A 20,484-nucleotide genomic window follows, 5' to 3' on the forward strand; every position below is an offset into this window, starting at 1 on the left:
TGTGTCGAAAAAAAAAATACTTTCACTTGGTTTATTGTTTTTTAACATGGCGCAATGATTAAATTCCATTTCTCGCTCATATCAAGAGAAATAAAAAAACTGTTTGATCGATGAATAACATAAGAAAGATAAGAAAAACCTTTAATAGTCCCACAGCGGGGAAATTACTTCACACAACAGCACAGCAACAGTACAGAGTAGAGGAATATAGCAAAACTATAGATTCCTAGTTTATGTTATTATACTCATTATCATATTGGATTGGCTGAAGGAGGGACTATGTCTCTCAGCTGGCCTGGGAACGCCTGGGGGTCCCACCGGAAGAACTGGAGGAAATGTCCAGGGAGAGAGCTTAGACTACTGCCCCCACAACCTGGCCTGGAAGAAAATGGATGGATGGGTAATCAAACTGTTGAAACGTACATGGGCCCATTAAGTCATCTCAGCCACTTATTCAGTTACAGTAACATGCACAGTCAAAATAAATTATTGCAACATCTAGCGCGTCTCTTCTTGGAAACACACTGTATCTCTTCTCTTATTGTATGCAATGAACAAAGACAGGGCAGGTGAATTTTTTCAGCTCGCTGCAGGATTAAAAACCCTTAGTTGACAACGCACCTGTTGCGCCGTGGCGACGCAACCGTACTGCAGTAAAGAAGGTGGTCACTTTGAAGTGCTACGACTGTACTAGCAGTAGCTAACAATCAAAACTATATGGGTAAAACATGATTTAGTAATCGAGACAGACTGACCCATATCAAAGTTCACTGACTGACATACAGTACAATATGTAGTCAACCTGAGCTGGAAGTCACAGTCAAGGAACAGGAGAATGAATAAACCAGGCCATAGCATATGCAGTAGAAACAGGGCCAAAGCGATGATGTTCAACACAAACTCACCATGATGAATTGGCGCTACATGAATAAATTTGAATTCAATTGAATGATTTCAGCTGCCACAGGCCCTAATCTTTCCATACTTCCATACAACTAGTAATCATAACATAATGTTGTTGGATTTACAGTCCGCCGGCTGCAGTCCAAAGGTATCTTGATCCAAATGTTTCCCCTGCATGAAAAGGAAGAACTGAAGAGACTTTCATTTTCCTGGTACAAAAAAGTAAAGTTATCCCTTCAGCCTCTTGGTAAGACTGAACATCTCATACCAACACCACGCACAACATGTAATTGATGCCCCTAATGTGTGTTGCTGTTCCTTTCAAGTCATTATCCTGTTTGTCATGTTCAGAATCAGATGCTCTCTTTCTTACTCTGTTTCCAGATGACATCAGACATTACTATGGTGAGGGCCAGGCTCTCTACTTTGGCTTCCTGCAGTATTTTACCTTTGCCCTGGTGCCTTTTGCTGTCATTGGTGTGCCTTACTATATGTTTGACTGGGAAGGCTATGACAAACATGTGGTCCTAGCTGTGTTCAACTTGGTGTGGTGTACTGTTATACTGGAGGTGAGTAGAGCACTGTTTACTGTTTGTTGTATGCAGACTTCATTCAGTGACCTAATAACTATCTGGCATAGGCAGCCAAATCAATTAACGTAAAAGCAATAATGTTGACCCTTTTACCCACTAGTTATGGAAGCAGTTCAGTGCCTCACTAGCTTACCGTTGGGGCACTCTGAGCAGGAAGAAAGCCTTTGAAGAGCCCCGGCCCGGTTTCCACGGCATTCTTGGCTTCAACCCTGTTACTGGTCGTGAGGAACCTCTCTACCCCAACACAAAGAGGCAGCTGCGTATCTACTTTGTGTCCCTACCCTTCGTTCTGCTTTGCCTCTATCTGTCCTTCTGTGTCATGATGGTCTACTTTCAAATGGAGAGTTTGGTTTTGTCAATCCATGATGAAGACCCCACATTCTGTTCAGGAGTTCTGCTGTTCATCCCCAGTATAATCTATGCTGTGGTCATAGAGATCATGAACTTCATTTACAGATATGCTGCCGAGTTTCTCACAGAGTGGGGTAAGATTTAAGTTGAAAAGCAGAAATATTGAGGAAATACACTGCTCAATAAAATAAAGGGAACACATCCTAGATCTCAATGAATGTAATATTTTTATTAAATACTTTTTTGTTTTCATAGTTGCATGTGCTGACAACAAAATCACACAAAAGATTATCAATGGAAATCAAATTTATTCTGGACTTGGAATTTAATCGTAGTACATGGACCAGCATATAGTCTCACAAGTGGTCTGTGGATCCCACTGCCAAACGGTAGGACGTTCTACATGGCGTCTCCAGACTCTTTCACGTCTGTCACATGTGCTCAATGTGAACCTGCTTTAATCTGTGAAGAGCACGGGGAGCCAGTGCGAAATTTGCCAATCTTGGTGTTCTCTGGCAAATGCCAAATGTCTTGCATAGTGTTGGGCTGTAAGCACAACTATCACCTGTGGATTTCTACAGATGTAGCCTGTCTCCTGGTTGCGCCTTCCTGTTCTAGGCACAACGCTGACAGTTCTAGACACAATGCTGACAGACACAGCATTGATGTGACAGCCTGGATGTGCTGCACTACCTGAACCACTTGTGTGGGTTGTAGACTCCGTCTCATGCTACCACTAGAGAGAAAGCATTCAAAACGGACCAAAACATCAGCCAGAAAGCATAGAAAATGAGAAGGGGCTGTTGTCACCACCTGCAGAACCACTCCTTTATTGGGGTGTTTTGCTAATTGCCTATAATTTGCACCTGCTGTTCATTCCATGCATGTGAAATTGTTAATCAGTCTTGCTCCCTACTGTAAGTGGGTAGTTTGATTTCACAGAAGTGTGATTGACTTGGAGTTACTTTGTGTTAAGTGTTCCCTTTTTTTTGAACAGTGTAGCATCATAAGTCTACTTGCTTTATCCAAATGCATAGATTGTTATTAGCTTTGTAATAGTTATTTCACTAATCAAGCATGCAAATGGTTTTAATATATGTCTTTGGGTATTGTTGCCTTTTAACTGCTGTCAGAAGAAAATGCACATGCCTTTACTTTTTATGTAAACCATTGAACAGATTAAGTTATCAAGAGTAACATCAAATCAGCCAGAGCTTAACCATCAATTCACAGCTCAATTACACTTCATGGCTGCAGATTTGCAGATTAGTCTGGAACACATCATCTAAAATGATCTCTAGACCAGAAAGGTCATCTGATGATACTTTAGAACACGTGTTCACGTAAATCTTGCAGCTTGTAGCAATATTCTGTCTTGTGTGTCGTATGCAGTCACACTTCACATGGATCACCACTGTATAACTACTTAAGTGTGACAATGAGCCCAGCACACGCTGCGCTATGTAGAGCCAACTGGCATTCTTATTACTGATGTGCTCCACATGTTCTCTGTCTCTGTTTAGAAAATCACAGGCTGGAGTCCTCCTATCAGAATCACCTGGTCCTCAAAGTCTTAGTAGTGAGTATAAATGGCTGCATGTTTTATTGTGAGGAACACAGAGATGGACAGCTCCTGTTGTTAACATTTGTCTCTTTTCAGTTTAACTTCTTCAACTGTTTTGCCTCACTGTTCTTCATCGCCTTCATAATGCAGGACATGGTGCTGCTTAGGCAGGTAGGCTACCCATTCTTCCTTGCTCTGTCATCATATATGGAACCGTTTTACTCCTCAGAATTTCAAATGAAGTCAGAGATATAGCTTTTATTATATATATAGCTTTTATTAATCAAGTCTCTGTATGCCTTAAAATCTTACAGTAGTAAGATGAAACCAAGAATAAAGTTTACATACATGAAGAGGGAAAGGACCAACTCATGGGCGTAGTATCACAAGTGTTCATGTGACACTTGGTCAGGTCAGATGCTCACTAAACATTTGACTCCTATGCTTTAGGGCCAGTGTGGTGCTCTGCAGATAGACGTTGCTGCATCCATCTGCTCTCTCCTGGTTTCTTTTTATCTTTTTGATTCTGTGTTTATCCAGAGCCTGGCCACACTGTTGATCACTAGCCAAATCTTAAATCAGTTTATGGAGGCCTTCCTGCCTTACTGGTTTCAGAGGAGACGCAACAAGATGATGATCCACAAAGTCCGGAAGATAAGAACTCTGGAGGACAAGGAGCTTCCTTTGGTTGAACAGGTCCGCCTGGAGACTTACATGAGTACATACTTGGTAAGTGGACATCATTAATGTAACATTATTTGTAAGAACAACGTCTGTATGTGGATTAATATGCTTAAGTGAAATATTTGATTCCTTGCTGGTAAAATTAAATGGTATAAAACTTTCATCATAGGTTTGATGGTGATGATATGCAGCTGAACTTGCAGCAGTACTGGGCTAGATTTTACCTGGGCTATTTCATATGGAGTGCGTCTTTTTATCCAGAGATCTGGCACAAAAGGGGAATAAGCCCCAACTTCCCCCATAACTATGTGCACAAAGGCAGAATTAGTTAATCCCAGTTTATTTGCCATGCAGATGTTATGTGTTTCCTTGTTGTGATTAAGCTTGTATCCTGGATTAATTCAGCCCAGACTTAGTTGCTCAAATTGTTAGGATCCTGGGCTGGCTCTGCCGGCCCTTCAGTTTCTCCTATTCTGGACTACACCTTCTTCCTCACCATGCTACACCTCTGCTTTGAACCATGCCCATGCTCCCTCTCACTCCCTCAGTAGACTCTTTGCAATCAGTTCAATTCCTCACACCTGTGCCTGCCCTCTGCTCCCTTCATATACCTCCCCAGCCCATCAGCCTGTGCTGAGTCATTGCCTTTGTTGCCTTTGTCGCCGACATTGACTTTGATGGACAATGCCTCACGCCTTGCTCAGCCTGTAAGACATGCATAGGTATTTGTCATTTGTCAGTCCATGCTGCGCATTTCCTCGGACTGTTATTTATTTTTTTTGGTCAGGTCATGCCAGGTTCATGTTATATAGGTTCATGTTAGACACGTGTTGCCAAGCCTGTAAAGCGTGCATCGATTCCTCTTGTGTTCCATGCCATGTCTTGTCTGCTTGAGCTCCTGACCATACCTAGCCTACCTTAGCTCCTGACCATGTGTAGCCTCACTTTTGTCTAGCCACGTTTAGGCTAACCCTCATTATGCCTAGCCGCACTTATTTGTTTGTTCATGCCTAGCCATGTTTATGTTAACTCTTACTTACGCTTAGGCATACATTGATACATTGATCATTGATCATCTCTAGCTTTGTGTGTGTGTGTGTGTGTGTGTGTGTGTGTGTGTGTGTGTGTGTGTGTGTGTGTGTGTGTGTATATATATATATATATATATATATATACACATATGTATGTCAAACTGGGAAACACCTCCCAAGGTGGTAGAGAACGAGCGAGCCAAGATCCTGTGGGATTTCCAGATCCAGACCGACAGAATGGTAATGGCGAACCAACCAGACATTGTGGTGGTGGATAAAGAACAGAGGAAAGCCGTAGTGGTGGATGTGGCAATACCAAGCGATGGCAACATCAGGAAAAAGGAACATGAGAAACTAGAAAAATACCGAGGGCTCAGAGAAGAACTGGAGAAGGCTTGTAAGGTGAAGGCCACAGTGGTGCCTGTGGTGATTGGAGCACTGGGGGCTGTGACCCCGAAACTGGAGGAGTGGCTACAACAGATCCCTGGAAAAATATCCGAAATCTCAGTCCAGAAAAGTGCAGTCCTAGGAACAGCAAGGATACTGCGCAGAACCTCAAGCTCCCTGGCCTCTGGTAGAGGACCCGAGCTTGGAAAGTGGATGAGAGACCACCCGCGTGGGGTGAGAAGGGAGTTTTTTTTTTTTTTTATTTGTCTAAAGGGCTCTCTCTCTGTCTCAGGGCACCTTTGATGACTACCTAGAGTTGTTCCTGCTCTTTGGTTATGTCAGCCTGTTCTCATGTGTTTACCCTCTGGCTGCTGTCCTGGTGGTGTTAAACAACATCACTGAGGTTTACTCTGATGCCTTCAAAATGTGCCACGTCTTCAAGCGCCCCTTTACTGACCCAGCAGCGGACATCGGAGTCTGGCAGGTAAGATCTGTGAAAAGGGTTTTCATTTTGTCCTGACACATTTTGGGCCTTTATTTGAGTTTCCTGAACACAATAGGGGCTGTGCTAAAAAATTAGCTAATACTAACATATGTCTTTACTTACATCTGAAATATTAAGTGAGTACACAATACATGAAAATACTAGACATGCACAGGAAACAAACATTTACCAACAACTGTGTCTGCTTTCTTGGTTTCAGCTTGCCTTTGAAACCATGAGCGTGATCGCTGTTGTGACCAACTGTGCATTAATTGGCATGTCTCCACACGTAAAGGCTTACTTCCCTGATTCAGAGACTCAGCTCATACTGTGGACTGTGGCCGTTGAGGTAATACACACACATGTATAGTGGTATAGACTATGTACTGAGGTAACCTTTGGCTTGCCTATACTGGTCGCCATTACATTTGGCCAAGCTTCATATTTGTGTGAAGTTGTATAGTTATGTAAAGATGTAAACTGGCCTGACTGAGTATTTTTGCAAACTCAGACTATTTACTATGAATGAGGGACTGTTAAAGAGCCTTGATCAGTGGGTGGAGCCGGAGTCCAAATATGGTGAACACCTTGCCTTAGCTACATGTGAGTTTTTTTCTTTGCTCTGCTTAAAGAAGGTTTAAAACACTGGCTCCCTGGTACATGGGATCATTGTTGTAGCCTGACCTGAGGCCTCATGTACGGAGGGGGCTTATGCACAAAAACTTAGCTTAGGTTGAGTGGCAGACTCCTCCATGACACACCTCTATATAAATATGTTAACTCATTTAAATACGGTCTGTGTCTGCGCAGTAAGTCTCAGAGACCGTGTGTGCAGGTGTCAATGCTGCAGTTCTGCACAGTAGCGGAAATAAAAGAATAAAAGTGGTCTGACATTAAGGTGGACGTGAAGCGAAACCACCAAAGTGTCCCTAAAACCGGTGGAGGTCAAGGAGAAGACAAACTGACCCCCTGACACTGTGTTCCGCAACTAATAGGATGTCTCTGAATTAAACCACTGACTAGTGTTGACGCTGAAGACAGAATGATATTTAGGGGCGCGACAAGAATTAACAATAAGTGTGTTAAATTATTTTTTTTTGACCAAGGAACCAATGATCTGGTATGAGCTTCAAATCTGTTCCAATGAATGGACCATCATTAAACCAGGCACCTTGACAATGTTGCTGTCTGTAGCTGTATCTGTGCATCACAGATTATTGTGCTGTGTTGAGATCCAACAACAGACGCTTCTAATGGAATCTCTAACAGGGCTATGGGATTTGCATCATATTTTTATATCCTCTCATCTAATTGCAGACGCATGGCTGTGTTTATTGTTTATAATTTTTCTCCAGTGTGATTAACAATCGTTTTCACATGATTAACAACTACCTTGTTTGACCTCTGAGAGTCGCCAATGGACCAATAACTGTACAAAAGTACTTACACCAGCCAGGGAGCTACCGTAGACTTACACAAATTTATCTGAAGATTTATCTGAAGATAGGACGAATTATCAGGAAACAAGGTTTTTCCAATTAATTAATTTCTCTGGGAAGCCAGAGAAATGAATCTAGAGAATGTGAGAACTCTGACTGATTGCAACATGTGGAACTAACTGGAGCCATCTTTTCTCTGCAGGGATGAGAAAATTGATACACATACTATACTCAGTATTTCTCAACAATGATGAAAATAATTATATATTATAAAATACTAACCTTTGCTTGGTTGTGTAGAAGAAATTCTTAAGTGATAAGGTGATTCTGCCCTCCAACCGTTGGAGGCACTGTGATGTTTGTCTTGTCTGGTGTGGGCGACATCACTTCCTGTTCCCATTTCCTGCCTGGTCAGTCGTCATGACTTCCACCACACACCACATTTGGGGATTTGTTACCTGGTCTTGCTTGGTTTGTAAATCCTGTTTCCTGGTTAGTCTGTCCACCATTACCATCTGTTTTGTTCCTGTCTTTGGTGTTTGGAAAGGCCTGTGTCTTTCTTTAGTTTTGTATGTCTGTTGTATTTCTCATTGTTTCACCTTATTCATAGCCTGTGTCATGTATTCAGTTGAATCATTTGAATTGTTTTGTACAGTTTTGTCTGGCCATTGTTCCATATTAAATAGGCCTGGTGTGTGTTTTTTTTAATTCTTAGGAAAGGGAGGATTTAAATCATCCCAGTGCTGTTCCCATCTGTCTTAGTTCTCACAGATAAAGTCATTGTAGTGGGAGACTTTAACATTCATGTAGATGTTGACAGTAACTGTCTATGTGTGCTATGTTCTAGTCTCTGTGATAGAATGTTATGATCAATTTTATCAAATGCAGCACTAAGCTCTAACAGGGCAAGGGCAGAGACAAGACCATTGTCTGAAGCTTAGAGAAGATCATTATTGACTCTAACCAGAGCCGTTTCTGTGCTGTTATGTTTTCTAAATCCTGACTGAACATCTTCATACAGATTATTCCCACTCAGGTGGTCAGATAATTGTTTAGCCATGATTTTTTCAAGACTCTTAGAAATAAAGGGTAAATTTGAAATGGGCCTATAGTTCTCCAGGGTCCAGAGTAGTTTTTTTCAATAAAGGTTTGACTACAGCCACTTTTAAAAGCCTGTGGTATATAGCCTACAGTATATGTAAAGATTGGTTGATTTCATTTAATATGGAGCTGATTAAAGGTAGAACTTCTGGTAATCTGTTGGGATTGGGTCTAAAAGACAAGTGGACGACTTGGAAGAGTTAATTATTGAAGTTAACTCCATATGAGTTATAGGGGAAAGGCTGTCCAGGTAAGACAAAGGACTTGTTAAATTTAAAGTTGATGGATCTAGACAGTGCTTTCTGTCGTTTGCAGGAAGTCACTGCTGTATATCTTCTCTAATGGTGATAATTTTATTAGTAAAGTAGTTCATAAAGTCATTGCTGCTAAGTTTTAAGGGGATAGTAGGCTCAACACAGCTATGACTCTTACTCAGCTTGGCTACAGTGCTGAAAAGAACCTGGGGTTTTGTTGTTTTCCTCAATTTAGGAGGACTAATATGTTTTCCTAGCAGCAAAAAGTGCTTTTTATATAGACTGTCTTTGAATGCTATGCAGTCTACATTTATTTTTTGGAACACCACTGCCTCTAGTTGTCTGGTCCTGTGCTTTAGGCTGCAGATCTCTGAATTATACCCTGGAGCTTACCTCCTCTAATTCACTGCCTTCTTTATCAGAGGAGCCACTGTGTCTAACATTGACCGTAGAGAAGCTGCAGCATCATCTACAAGACAGGCAATTTGTTTATAAGGATTAAGGTGACTGATCTCCTCTATGTAGCTACAGGACAGTGAGGCAGAAAAATTTCTGCTATAGTAAATTTTATTTCCATCTGCTGTAAGGTCAATTATGGTAAGAAATGGTCAGATAACAGGGTTTTGGGGAAGAACTATCAAATTATAAATTTCAACTCCAATATGTCAGATCAAGGGTATGGTTAAACTGATCAGTGGGTTTATTTACTTGCTGAGTAAAACAAATAGTGTCTATTAAGGAGTTAAAAGCAGTGCTGAGACAGTTACTGTCAACATCTACATGAATGTTAAAGTCTCCCACTACAATGACTTTATCTGTGCTAAGAACTAAGACAGATGGGAATATAGAGAATTCAGGTAAGAACTCTGAATATGGAGCAGGAGGATGGTAAACAATACAAAACACTACTGGCTTCTGGGTTTTAGAGTCTGTGTGAGTGAGAATCTCAAAGGAATTATAACTGTGTTTAGGTTTAGGCGTAATTAATAAGTCTGAGTTAAAAATTTCTGCTGCTACTCCTCCACCTCTACTTTTACTTCTAGGAACATAATAGTTGTGTCTAGTTGTGAATCATTGGAGTCGACTCATTTAAACTAACATTTATCCTGCTGCAGCCAGGTTTCAGTGAGACAGAACAGGTCTATGTGATGGTCACTTGTCAGGTCATTTATTAACAAGAATTTAGATGAGAGAGATCTGATATTTAATAAACCGCACTTTATTAACTTACTCTTACTTTGTTCTTTGAGAGCTACCGTTTTGATATTTATTAAATTCTGGTAAGTCACTCCTGTTTGATTTGTTTGTGGCTTGTATAGTTTAGGTCGTTGGGGAGCAGACACAGTCTCTATGCGATAACTAAGACTAAGAGTGGGTGGCGGCTGTAGAGAACATGCAGAGCGGCATGTAAGACTGTGACTCTGCGTCCTGGGCTCTACTCCGAGTTATCACGGATTAGGGAGACTAAGCAACATGGCCATGTTACTAGAGAGCAGAGAGGCTCCGTTCAATTTGGGATGGATGCTGTCTCCTTTAATCGCCCAGGTTTTCCCCAAAAAGTGCTCCAATTAGCCACAAAGCCCACATTGTTTGCAGGACACTACCTAGACAACGATGCGATGACAGCCGTCTATACATGTCATCGCTGGTCACATTGGGGAGGGGTCCAGAGAAAACTGCAGTGTACATTGTTTTGGCAAATGAACACACAAACTCAATGTTAGTTTTAGTGACTTCCGATTGTAACCCGGCATCCATTAGCTCCTGCGTGTATTACGATCTTAGCGTACTTGCGCTTATCCTTAGACAGGAGCTTAAGATAAGACTTAATGTCGCCTGCTCTGGTCCCAGGCAAACACTTAACTATGACTGCTGGATTCTCTTAACTTCACGTTTCGGACTATGGAGTCACCAATGATCAGAGTGAGTTTCTCAGTGGGTGTGTCGCTGAGTGGGGAAAATCCGTTTGAAACATGAAGCGGTTGGTGGTGAACCATGGGTGCCTGTCTAAAGCTACGTTTCTTACGCGTGGTCACCCAGTCATTACCCAGCCGCCTGGGGCCTGCCGAGGGACTGGTAGCAGCTACGCCAGGAGACTCGGCAGCAGCTAAAGGGGCCTGGCTAGAGAGAACAGCAGCGCGATGCTGTGAGAACAGCACGAGAAATTCAACAAGGCGGCGCAACACCGGTAGTAAACAACAGCCCGACAAACTATCCGCCAATTTAAATAAATAAATAACTACCTCATTCTACAGAAATCAAGCAAACAATATTACCATTCTGGATAACACCGAAGAAAGTTTTGAGTTTATCGACAAGTGCTTTGAGCATCTGGTAATAGGGAAAAAAGACACGGCTCCAAACAAAAGATCCCTTCCGTCTGACTCACCTGAGTCACCTGGCGCTAGCTCGGCGGACAAAAACATCACGGACTTCCTGGAGTCCATAGAGAAAAAAAAATAACAAGCTTTGACGCGCGTCTGGCGCTAGTGGAACTCCTCCACAAAAAGTTTATGGCCCTCCGCGACTCCCTGGAATTTAGCCAGTGGCAGGTGTTTTTTCTCGCCACCGAGAACGAGGCCTTGAAGGGAATGGAGCAGTCCCTGACGTAGGATGTGGCTCAGCTAGCTGCCGAAAATAAAAAAAATAAAAGAAGGCATCATTGATCTGCAGCCCCGCAGCATGAGGGACGACCTGGTGTTCTCTGGGATTCCAGAACAGGCGGAGGAAAACATGGAAATCACCGTTAAAAACTTCCTTAAACAACAGATAAAATTTCCAGTGGAATTTGTCGACAAGATGGCGTTTCATCGTTCCGACAGACTCGAAGGAAGACGACCGGATGGCCAGCGCCCTCGACACATCGTTGCCAAGTTTCATGACTTTAAGCAGAAGGAACTGGTTAAGAGCCGAGGCAGACAGCTGAAGGGAACCAACTACAGCGTCAACAACCAGTTCCCCAAGGAGATCCTCGACCGCCGCCACCGACTGTTCCCCATCCGTAAGAGGTTCATGGCAGAAGGCTGCAGGGCTGTTATCAGCGTCGACAAACTGTACGTCAACTGGGGGCTCTACCGGGACCGGGAAGCAACTCCGTGGCTGTACTAGCAGGTGGTATGTAACAAAAATGGTTTAATATAAAAGGTTTGTTGAAAAATAATAGATGCAATGCAACTAAGTGCAACTTTACATCCAGTATTCAAATTCGTTCCCTCGCAGATGTTTCATGTAAATGTTTTTTTTGTCATTCTAATGTCACTCACTCACTCACTCACTCACTCACTCACTCACTTTGCAAAGCACCCATCATGCTTAATCACTCATTTTCCTTTTAATTTTCCTTTTTCCTTCACCTACTTTCACTCCACACTGTGTACATCCTTCTTTTCTCTATTCTTCTCCCACGTAGTCAGCCACTATGTAGCCCTCCAGCAGCCACACACAAACATCTACTGCACAGGGGAAACACGTGCACATACATAGATAACACACAACTCAGAATACACAGGTACTTAAGTTTAGCCACACACCTAAAGTCTGTCACACTACATACACACAAGACTAGTGATCAACAGCAGTCAGGTACAGTAAGATATGACACCACTGAAGATTGTCACTTGGAATGTACGTGGAATCAATAAGAAAGAGAAACGATTTAAAATATTTAATCATTTGAAAACTCTACAAAAAGATATTTCTTTACTACAGGAAACTCATATTCCCAAAACTATAGATTACACTCTGGCATCAGCAGAGTTCCCACATGCTTACTTAGCTGGTTACAATTCTAAACAAAGAGGGGTCGCTATCCTGATAAATAAAAAGATTATCTTAACTCAACGATACCATTGTAGATCCAGAAGGGAGATATATAATCATTAATATCTTGATAGGAAACATTGAATATTGCATAGCTAATGTGTATTGCCCTAATGTTGACGACCCCTCTTTCTTTCACAGCTTCTTCACATCACTGTCTGCTCACTCTGGTTCCAAACTTATAGTAGGAGGGGACTTTAATTTAGTATTTAACCCAGAGTTGGACAGGCTAAGCAAAGCTGTGAGCAACAGGAACTGGCAATCAGTACAGACCTTAAAACAGTACATTGATGACTTCGGTCTTTGTGACACATGGCGTTCTCTTCATCCTACATCCAGGGAATATATCTTTTTCTCGCCAGTTCACCACTCTCGCTCCCGTATAGATTATATTTTAGCAAATAACTCGCGTCTTACAAGATGTCTCTGACACCAATATTCACACTATCACAATCAGTGATCATGCACCAATGTCCATTTCGTTGATTAAGACAGTCACACCATCAACCAGGAATTGGAGGTTTAATACATCATTACTCAATGATCAAGACTTCATCAGTTATGTCAGGAGAGAATGAGCAACTTTTATAGAAATCAACGATACACCGGGAACCTCACCCTGTGTTCTTTGGGAGACTGGGAAGGCAGTTATGAGTGGTAGAATAATTTCATATTCATCGCACAAGAAAAAAAAGGACATGCTACTTGAATTAGAATTAGAGCAAAAAATAAAATCTCTAGAGATTAAATATGCTGCCTCTCCAACCAATGATAGAACCCTAGAAGACCTAAGGAATCTAAAGTTGAAATTAAATAATAATGATTGATTGCAAAACTCTGTTTCAGATAGACCAATTACGCTGGGAGAACTTTGACCATGCAAACAAATGTGGTAAATTTTTAACTAACCAATTAAAAAATATAGAAGAGAAACAAATCTTCCATTCAAAAACTAATAAATGAAAATAAAATGAAATAAATGATACCTTTAAGAGTTATATAAATAAGAGTTATATACGTTTCAAATAGATCCATCCACCTCAGCCATAGAGGAGTTCCTGAATAAACTAGAACCAGCCAAAGCTAAAGGAAGAACAATCCACAACTCTAGACTCATTGTTATCTTTGGCAGAACTACATGAAGCTCTGCAGGAGATGCCCAATAAAAAAGCTCTAGGACCAGATGGATTCCCAACTGAATTTTATAAAGAGTTCTGGTCCATGCTGGCACCCATCTTTTACAAATTGGTAGCTGAAATGAAACGGCAGCAGCATTCATTACCCACAAATATGAATTCTGCCTTCATAAGCCTGCTCCAAAAACCAGGAAAAAACTCTACACTCCCATTAAGTTATAGACCAATTTCACTAATAAGTCTAAAAATAGTGTGTAAAAGCACTTGCTAGAAGAGTAGAAAAAATCACTCCATAAATAATTCACTCTGATGAAACAGGCTAAAATAAGTTTATATGCTGACAATGTGTTACTGTTTCTCCTGGAGCCACAGACGTCTCTTCCTACAACTATCAGCTTCATAGATGAATTCTCAGGACTTTCAGAATACTTTATTAACTGGACCAAATCTATAGTGCTACCACTTAACCTTAAGGTGACTAACATCTCTTCTACCCTTCTACACTCCATTCAGGGAACATTAAATACTTGGGCATTGAATTGTCGTCTAGTGCTATCAGAGCTTATTGTTATCTAAACTACAATCCATTATTAAAACAAATAGAAGCCAACCTCAAAAAATGGCAGTCCTTACCCATTTCACTTATGGGAAGAATTGCCACCATAAAAATGATGATCCTGCCAAAAATTAATTACATATTCTCAATGATTCCAGCTCAGCCAGCCCAGGCGTGGTTTAAGACATTAGACTCCTACATCTCACAGTTTTTGTGGAAACCCAAGCCACCACGAATTAGTTTACAAACTCTTCAAAAATCCAAACGCTGCTGCGGCCTAGTACTACCTAACTTCCACCACTATTTTCTTGCCAATAGACTGAACCATATTCACAAATGAATAAAAAACCCATGCCAGCAGACTCCTCCTGGATAGACATTGAACAAACATTTTGTGGAACTATTAAAGTTGCAGATCTGCCATTTATCAGCACCAAAATCAAACATCATAGTTGTTACCAGAGCATTAGCATAAAAGCATCTCTGACAGCCTGGTGGAGTTTTCTTAAAATGAATCAGTCTTTGCTTTCTCTTTGCCAAAACACACCTCTCTGGAACAATCCAGACATCATACAAAAAAAGGCAATACACTTTACAACTTGGCATACAAAAGGGATAACACATCTGAAACATGTTTTCACAAGAGACAAGTTTATCTCTTTTGAAGAATTAGTGTCCCACTATGAAATCACTAGTGCCAATTTCTTAGAATACCAACAACTAAAGTCAATACTTAATGCAAAAAGTAAGAATACTCCCATCCACATGCAATAATTTCCAGTGCAGATCAGACAGTGAGCCTTCCAATCTCTAAATGGGAAGCTGATCTCAACATCACCACTAATTACACGTTCTGGAATAATATATATTCTAATTTATTCAGAATGAAAAAAAATACAAAACTACAACTAATACAATACAAAAAATTATTCATAGAACTCACTATACAGGACAAAGGATGTTCCAAATGGGTCTCACAAACTCAAATATTTGCCCTCACTGTACAGTTAACACAGCAGATAGATTCCTACATGCATTCTGGTCATGTTCACCTGCGCAGCAATTTTCGCAAAGAGTATGTGAACACCTGTCAACCCAGTTACTCTGTCCAGTCCCAGCGGTCCCTGCACTTTGTCTTCTAGGAGATCTAAGTGGGCTTGATCTAGAGAAAAACTCATCACACACACTTCTTTCTGTGTCGCAAAGAAAATCATCCTCTAAAAAAATTAGTTTAGAAAACTAAAAAAAATTAAGCATTACTCAGTACCTGAAGAGCTTTTTAGATTATACAACCTTAGAGACATTGTCTGCTTCGTCAAATCAATGACCAAAACTATACTCTGATTGATTCCATTTCCAGGTAAAGATGCGTGGAGCTCAGGTGCTGCGTCATGTCTGGCACAGTGGTGGGGGGGTGACTGGTGGTTGGGGGTGCCTTCCTACATTAAGAACCGGGAGAACGGGACTGGTGGATTCAAGGCTGGCCGCATGTGTCCCCTACGGCGGGGGTGTGGTGGCTGGTGAGACCGGCGGTCCTGTGCCGGAGTAGGGCTATTTTGAGCGTTGGCGTGTGCCTGTCTTCGGGGAGCGGAGGCGGGCCTCCCTGCCGGTGTGCAGGGGGCGGACCTGGGGGTGGAGACCTGGGTGACCTGTGTCTGGGGGAGTCCCTCCAGGGTTGCCTGCCTGTGCCCGGAGGGGTGTCTCTCCCCTGGGGCGCTGCCAACTGCTCGGGTGGGGCGCTGCCAACTGCTCGGGTGGAGCGCTGTCTGCCCTAGCGGTCCGACGTCCTCTGGTAACTGCTCGGACCTGTTGCGGGGGGTTGGCGGACTACTCAGGCTACAACCTTCATTGGGCCCTGGGCGGAGGTTGGCCCTCAATGCACAGCCGCAGAGTATGTGTGTAGGTTTGAGTGTAGCACTACACGGGGCGAGCATGGGCATACTTGAGCGAGAGAATGAGTAAGTGTTAAAGAAGGGTGAGGATGGCTCTGGCTGTGCTGCGTGTGGTGCCTGGGCAGTAGTACTGCGGTCCCTGGGTCTCGGCAGTCTCTTCCTGGCTGGGGGTTGTGGGGGGCGGTGGGATGGGTAGCACAGGCAGTCGGGAACCTGGCTCTGCGGACCCTAGTGCTCTGCTTCCCAACTACATTTCTCCACATTCACCCACTTAGGTCTGCAAGGGGCGCCCTGCTGATGGAGGGACCGGGGCTACCGGGAAGTGGTTCCGTCCCTCCCAAGTGCGATGCTCTGCAGTTTTAATTGCATTAGTCATACACACTCGTCCAAGAATCTGGGGGCTCTTTCCGGGGGGCTAGTGGACGGAGCCTTCACATTGATGGCTCTGTCTGCTGGACCCCTTGGACAATTGGCTTCCATCCTCCCAAAGTTCCTCATACATAGCCACACACACACATTTAGGGCCGGGGGTGGGCTCTTTCACTGAGGCCTGGGGCTGAGGCCAGTTGTGGCCTCGCCCACTGGCCCTGGTGGAGAGATCACCACCCAGTTTTAACTGCAAAAAGACATTTAGCGTGAGGGGGGGCTGGTTCACGTATGATTGACTAGTTTGTTGTGAGAGAGTTTATGGTGTATGTGTGTCGATGTGATGATGTGTGTTGTACGTGTGGGTGGGTGTATGCGTCTGTGTTTGTGTGAGTTTGTATGCGTGTGGTGCAGTTGGAATGTGGGGGGTCGTTCGGGGTACGTTGATCGTCTGCCTGGGTAGTCTCTTTTCTGCTGACCCCCACCAATTGCTGGCCTTGTGCTGCAGGCCTGGTGTGGTGCCAGGGAATGAGGTTGGGCCGATAGGGTAGGCCCCGCTCCGCTCGTGTAGGGGTGGTGGACTGGGGGTGGGCCGCACTCTGGGCACAGGGGCATCTCCTGGCGGGCTCCCTACGGACCGTGGGTCCTCGGGTTCCACTCTTTCAGGCCGACCCGCCCACCAGGGGGAGTGTTTACCCCTGGTTCTCATGGGGCGGACAGCGTTGACCCACGGTGGCTCACTCTGACCTCGGGTGCTGTCTCTGTGGCTGCTGCAACTCTGCCTGGAGGGCTCTGTGTGGGCGGCATGGGTCGCAACACCTGCCCTCCTGGAACTGAAGGTGTGTGGGCTCCCTGGCTGCTAGGATTCTTTCCTCTGCTTGTTGGATGGGCGTAGTGTCCGAGCTCCGCACATCACCCTGGCTTCCACAAGTGGCATTGTTCATGCACCAAAGTCAGCCTCACCCTTTGGGTGAATAATGTTAAGCTACAGCCTTACTAACCTTGTAGTGGAACACTCAACACCTGAACAGGCTTTCCAAATCCAACTGTAAATATTACTGATACTTATCACTACCAATATCAATAATGTGTGAATATGGAAATTGTGGTGTTGTATGTCATGACTTTTATTAAATAGTATGGGATATGTATAACAATGCATATGTGTATGATATGTATATGTTTGTATGAGTATGTGCACATACCTCAGCACTATTATTGGTATTAGTGTTAAACTCCAAGGTAAACCACAGTACACCAGTTGTTTAGTTGTTAGTGAGTGTGATAGCCTAAGGTACATCCCTGCTTCTTATTTATTTTGCTCCGATTGTTTACTTAACAGATTTGCTTGATTTCAGCAGCTGGTTGCACCCTCAGAAGAAACCTATGCGGAATTCGGGCAGAAGCTGAGACAGGCTCTGGGTGGTCAGGAAGAGCTTCCAGATGACTGAGAAACATCTGGAAGGAGAAAAAAGGATAAAGACACTTGTTGGAATGAGGAAGTTCAGGCCTACAGTACATCCAGAGGAAGAGGTTGGCTAAAAGGAAGTTGAATGTAGAAAGGACTGAGGAAAGTAGACAGGAGTACAAGGAAGCACAGCGCAGCGCGAGTGAAGAGGGAGGTGGCCAAACAGAAAGCTTACGATGAGCTGTATGACAGGTTAGACAGAAGGAAAGACAGAAGGACTTGTACAGGCTAGCCAGACAGAGAGATAGAGATGGGAAGGATGTGCAACAGATAAAGGTGATTAAAGTCAGTGATGCAAAAGGGGTTAACAACCAGGAGAGTGTGCAAAGAAAATGGATGGAGTATTTTAAAGGAGCTGATGCATAAGGACAATGACAGGGAAATAAGGGAGGAAGATGTGGATGCTGTGAAGCAGGAAATAGCAGAGATTAGAAGGATGGGGTGAGGAAGACCCTGAAAAGGATAAAGAGTGAAAAGGTTGTTGGTCCTGACGATATACCTAAAGAGGTGTTCAACAGGATTCTAGAGAGTGACAAAATGCCTGAGGAATGGAGAAGCATTGGGTGATATGCAGAACTGTAGCAACTACAGCGGAATAAAGTCGATGAGCCACACAGTGAAGCTTTGGGAAAGAGTAGTGGAAGCCAGGCATAGAAAGAAGGTGGAGTTTTGTTAGTAGTACTATGTTTTCGTGAGAGCACCACTGATGCCATTTTCACTTTGAGAATGTTGATGGAAAAGTACAGTGATGGTTAGAAATGGGCTGCATTGTGACTTTGTGGATTTAGAGAATGCGTATGATAGAGTGCCAAGGGAGGAACTGTGGTACTGTATGAAGTTGACGGGAGTGGTAGAGAAGTATGCCAGAGTAGTAGGTCAGACAGAGAAGTTCAAGGTGGAGGTGGGAATACACCAAGGATCAGCTTTGAGTCTCTTCTTGTTTGCTATGTTGATGGACAGGCTGACAGACGAGATTAGACAGGAATCTCCCTGGACAATGATGTTTGAGGATGACATTGTGATTTGAAGTGAGAGTAGAGAGCATGTGGAGGAACAGCTGGAGAGGTGTTTGGCCTCTGAAAAGTAGAGGCATGAAAGTCAGTCGTAGTAAGACACAATACAAGTGTCTAAACGAGGACCCGCTTCGGATGTTATCAGCCATAACAAATGGGCTGATCAGAACTTATCAGCGCATTCGTACGGGCCAGTAGGTGGCTAACAGCTAGCTAAGTTGCTATGTTAAGCAGCTTTAGAGGTTATTGTGGTTAGGGTTAGGGCTGGATAACGGGTGGGGGGTTCAGGTTAAAGTTAGCTAACACAATACCGCTAGCTATTTGCTAAGTTATGCTCGCTAATAAATCAATATCAAAAACTTCGATCCTCCCGTCTGAACAACAACCACTCAACAGCGCCCCTACTGACTGGTTAAATCATCTGAGCAGTGATCAACCTTACAGATCACTGACAGCGATCTACTGCACCTATTCACCGCTGCCAGTAGATAGGTGGGCAACTCATACGTATGGGCTGATAACCACTGATAATGAACATTGAATGGCGTGATAACTCCAGCTCAGGGACCGTCTCCAGACTCAGGTTAAAGATGTATGTGACCACATCACAGAGTTGGTCAGTACAGTCCTTTAGCAGTCTGGGGCTGATGCCGTCTGGACCTGAGGCTTTTCTCGTCTTATGCCATTCTAAGTCTCAGTTGTTTCCTCACCCTATCTTAAGTTGGGGAGAAGGGGAGGACGTGGGGGACAGAGGTGTGCTGGTTGTGGAGGGCAGTGGTGTGAAGAGGTGTGAACACATGGGGGTTAGTGCCACTGCTGGACAGGAGACAAGTTAAGTGGAGAGGGGAGGGCTGGAGTCAAATCTGTTGAAGAACAGATCCAGCTCATTGGCCAGGTCCAAGTCACCATCAGCTGATCCTGAACCTCTGTTCTCTCCGTGGCCAGAGATGGTCTTCAGGCACATCCACTTCTTCACATCCTGCCTGATCTTGTATATGAGTTTGTGCTGAATTCTCTGCTACTCTTTTCTGTCCTCTGAGATAAAAGCCCGCTTCTTCTTGTTCAGTAGGGCTTTAAGTTCAAGGGTCAAGGGTCCCAGTTGCTTGTTATTTGGGAAGCACCTCACCCTCTGGGTGTGTATCGTGTTTTTAGCACAGAAGTTGATGTAGTCTGTGATGCAGTGGGTCAGGCTCATGTCCTCACCATGTCTGTGGTCTCGAAACAGTCTCTGAGTCTCTCACAGGCCTCATCAGTCCATACACTCACAGACTTTTTCTGTGCTGGTTCCCTTCTCACCCTGGGTGTGTATTCTGGGAGCTGTACCAGGTTGTGATCAGAGGAAGGTGGACAGGAGTGACATGTGATTAAAGTCACTGCTGATGAGCAGGAGCGCCTGTGGATGCCTCGTCTGTGTTCGCATCACCAATCTGTACAGTTGCTCAC

At 43.5% G+C, this 20,484-nt stretch overlaps 1 protein-coding gene across 4 annotated transcripts in view; it reads left to right on the forward strand.

Moving 5' to 3' along the window:
• The window catches only part of ano10a (anoctamin 10a), a 48,535-nt gene that overhangs the window by 20,330 nt on the left and 7,721 nt on the right, over positions 1 to 20,484 (forward strand). For 2 of the 4 annotated variants that reach the window (XM_029129179.3, XM_029129178.3), the window contains exons 5-12: positions 1,031 to 1,150; positions 1,288 to 1,472; positions 1,597 to 1,981; positions 3,371 to 3,426; positions 3,508 to 3,582; positions 3,952 to 4,140; positions 5,806 to 5,997; positions 6,218 to 6,346. In XM_029129179.3, coding sequence (XP_028985012.1) covers positions 1,031 to 1,150; positions 1,288 to 1,472; positions 1,597 to 1,981; positions 3,371 to 3,426; positions 3,508 to 3,582; positions 3,952 to 4,140; positions 5,806 to 5,997; positions 6,218 to 6,346 — 1,331 coding nt within the window. The remainder of the gene's footprint in view (positions 1 to 1,030; positions 1,151 to 1,287; positions 1,473 to 1,596; positions 1,982 to 3,370; positions 3,427 to 3,507; positions 3,583 to 3,951; positions 4,141 to 5,805; positions 5,998 to 6,217; positions 6,347 to 20,484) is intronic. The other 2 variants (XM_029129180.3, XM_055503045.1) reach the window with 2 other exon arrangements.

The sequence above is a fragment of the Betta splendens genome, chromosome 16 (genome assembly GCF_900634795.4).
Source record: "Betta splendens chromosome 16, fBetSpl5.4, whole genome shotgun sequence".
Taxonomy (NCBI): Eukaryota; Metazoa; Chordata; class Actinopteri; order Anabantiformes; family Osphronemidae; genus Betta; species Betta splendens.